We start from the raw sequence: 2,453 nt of genomic DNA, 5'->3' as shown, positions 1-2,453 counted from the left end.
CATACACACACACATACACACACACACATACACACACACAAACTCTGTACTCAAAAAGCAATATTAAACATGTTTTGTACGATGTATGTTCACAGTAAATTCAAGTATATTCAATTTTCTTAGCCCAGCCAGATTCAAGCTAATGCAAACCTGGTCCATTCAGGGGCATGCTGAATTATGGGATTAGAATGGCATCAATGGTTCTGCAATGCAAAAGTCTCCCTCCACTCAGTATACAAGTACATGCAGTGTGTGTGTGTGTGTGTGTGTGTGTGTGTGTGTGTGTGTGTGTGTGTGTGTGTGTGTGTGTGTGTGTGTGTGTGTGTGTGTGTGTGTGTGTGTGTGTGTGTGTGTGTGTGTGTGTGGTGCACTTCGCTTGCCTACCCACAGTTCTCTCTGACACGCGACATTTGGTTTCACGGCAGGTGGTTCTGCCGATGCCAGGGAACACCGTTCAGTACCCAGAGAACCTTCTGGGCCGGTGGTACCGGGAGAGATTGGCACAGGATGGCCTCGGGTCCAGTCGTTTCCGGCTGCCCCCTCTGAAGCTGAACGTGCCAGGCTGCTACCGCCCCCTGCTGGCGCGCGCCCACAACCTCACGCACACACTCCTCCCACACAGCGGCGAGGACGCACGCGGCGACGGTGATGCCGGACGCTCGGAGCAGACACACACGCCGTCTCTGTCGCTGGCGTTCGATTTGGACGCGTCCTGCTACGCCACCGTCTTCCTCAGAGAAATTATGAGGTGTGATCTGTGAATCTTGTCTCCATGGCGACGCCATAGTGATATTTTGTCAGACAGTATTCCAGTGTAATGCAGTCTAATTGTTGTACACAATGGAGAACATGCAATTCAGTGGCTGGACATTTGTGAACTATCCAAGGTGACTTCCTGTCCTAGGGAAATGTATTGTTCGGAAGTACTGTGCCCAAATTGTATTCCTTTTTTTGTTCTTTCAGAGCATTAGAACATTTTATTTCGCAGTCCTCAATAAGTAAAATAATTTTGACAAGTCTTGACCATAAAGTAAACCATGACCTCATGTCTTCAACTGTGTGTTGATTGTTTGATTTTTAAATCACTTCCTGGAGTTGCCACCAGGTGGCAGAACCACACCATGAGTGCTGTTCATCGAGACTGAATTTTAGTCATTGAAGAGTCAAGTAAACTTTTCTCTTTACTTTCAAAACTGTTTTAATTTACTTGAAGTGCAAGAATAACTACATTATCTCAGAATCTTTCAAAGCAGGGGGGAAATGAAAAATGCACCCAAGGTAATCATTTTAAATGTGGAAAGCGTCTGTCTTTCCATAGATACATATTCATGCCGTCGGTCGGCCATGTAATATTGAATTAAGATGATGCCACCCATCCCCTGGGGCTCTTTTGTGGATTTTTGGTTTCGTTTGAAAAGGCGTCGCTATATCCAGTTTCCCTCATGTGTGCTTTTATAAGGTGGAGAGTCGGTCTCCTATTTTTAGGCGCTATCCCTGAACCATAGGAGTAGTGTTTGGTGTAACGCCGTTATCCTGACTGATCTTACCAACAACCACACAGGGACAGGATGTGGACTCGTGGCAGGAAGAGCTTTGTGTCCGTGTCATTGGACTCGTACAGCAGGTTTTCATTATGGTCTCCATGTGTCATGGCTCGCTTATGAATAGATATAGAGATATCCATGGTGTTTTTCCCCTATAATATCTGGTCCCCTAGGATTTACCATGCTGTTGAGCATGCTGCTTTGTGGAATGGTAGATTATTTTTAATCCTTATAAAGTCTGACTAAGACTGTTACTTTCTTTGAATTGGTCTCGTCTGAGCAGCTAAGAATGGTGGTGAGAACTGGTAGGGAGGCAGACATCCAGCAGACATGCAAGTTTGTGTTTTTATTACTTCAGATAATAGTGGGGAAAAACAACACTTCTGACTTCCTGGCAAGAACACTGAGGATGAGTGTGTGCCAAAACATTTCGGCATAAACGCAGCTGCTCTCCTAAAAGTAAACAACATCAAGATTGTTCTACTCAGAGCTGGTGTTTTGTCTAACGGTCAAACAGTCCCCGTATCCTGAATGATGAGTCTGGATCAGCAAATGAAAATGAGACACAGTCACGGGCGGGGGCTGGGGGAGGTGGGCCGCCATCTCATGACGTGGATGTGTGCCAAATGGTCCTAGATACGTCATCATCGGCCTAGCAAGGTTCAGGATGATTTTAAACAGTAGACGGTGTGTTGAGCCATTTTCAACCCATAAAATGCAGATTTTAATAGAACACCAGCATTGATTTGTTTCATCACACATTTACTGCACAAAAAAAAAACCAACAAACACATTTCAGGGTTTTCCAGATTTGTATGTAGTTTTTTTATAATGAAAATGTATGATTAAATCCCCTCTATAGTTCCAGATGCAGTTCTGAAGGTATGATTTAAAAGATGTCTAGTTTTC

The 2,453-nt window shown here is 44.5% G+C and overlaps 1 protein-coding gene across 1 annotated transcript in view; it reads left to right on the top strand.

The window, feature by feature from the left end:
- The window catches only part of pus7l (pseudouridine synthase 7 like), a 7,321-nt gene extending 6,266 nt beyond the window's left edge, over window positions 1-1,055 (top strand). The window contains exon 8 of the mRNA XM_012830246.3: window positions 426-1,055. Within this exon, the coding sequence (XP_012685700.2) occupies window positions 426-761 (336 nt within the window). The 3' untranslated portion in view covers window positions 762-1,055. The remainder of the gene's footprint in view (window positions 1-425) is intronic.
- Window positions 1,056-2,453: the final 1,398 nt, after the last annotated feature.

This window comes from Clupea harengus, chromosome 16 (genome assembly GCF_900700415.2).
Source record: "Clupea harengus chromosome 16, Ch_v2.0.2, whole genome shotgun sequence".
Classification (NCBI taxonomy): Eukaryota; Metazoa; Chordata; class Actinopteri; order Clupeiformes; family Clupeidae; genus Clupea; species Clupea harengus.
The sequence above is the reverse complement of the archived record's forward strand: the minus strand, read 5'-3'. Positions and strand labels throughout refer to the sequence as shown.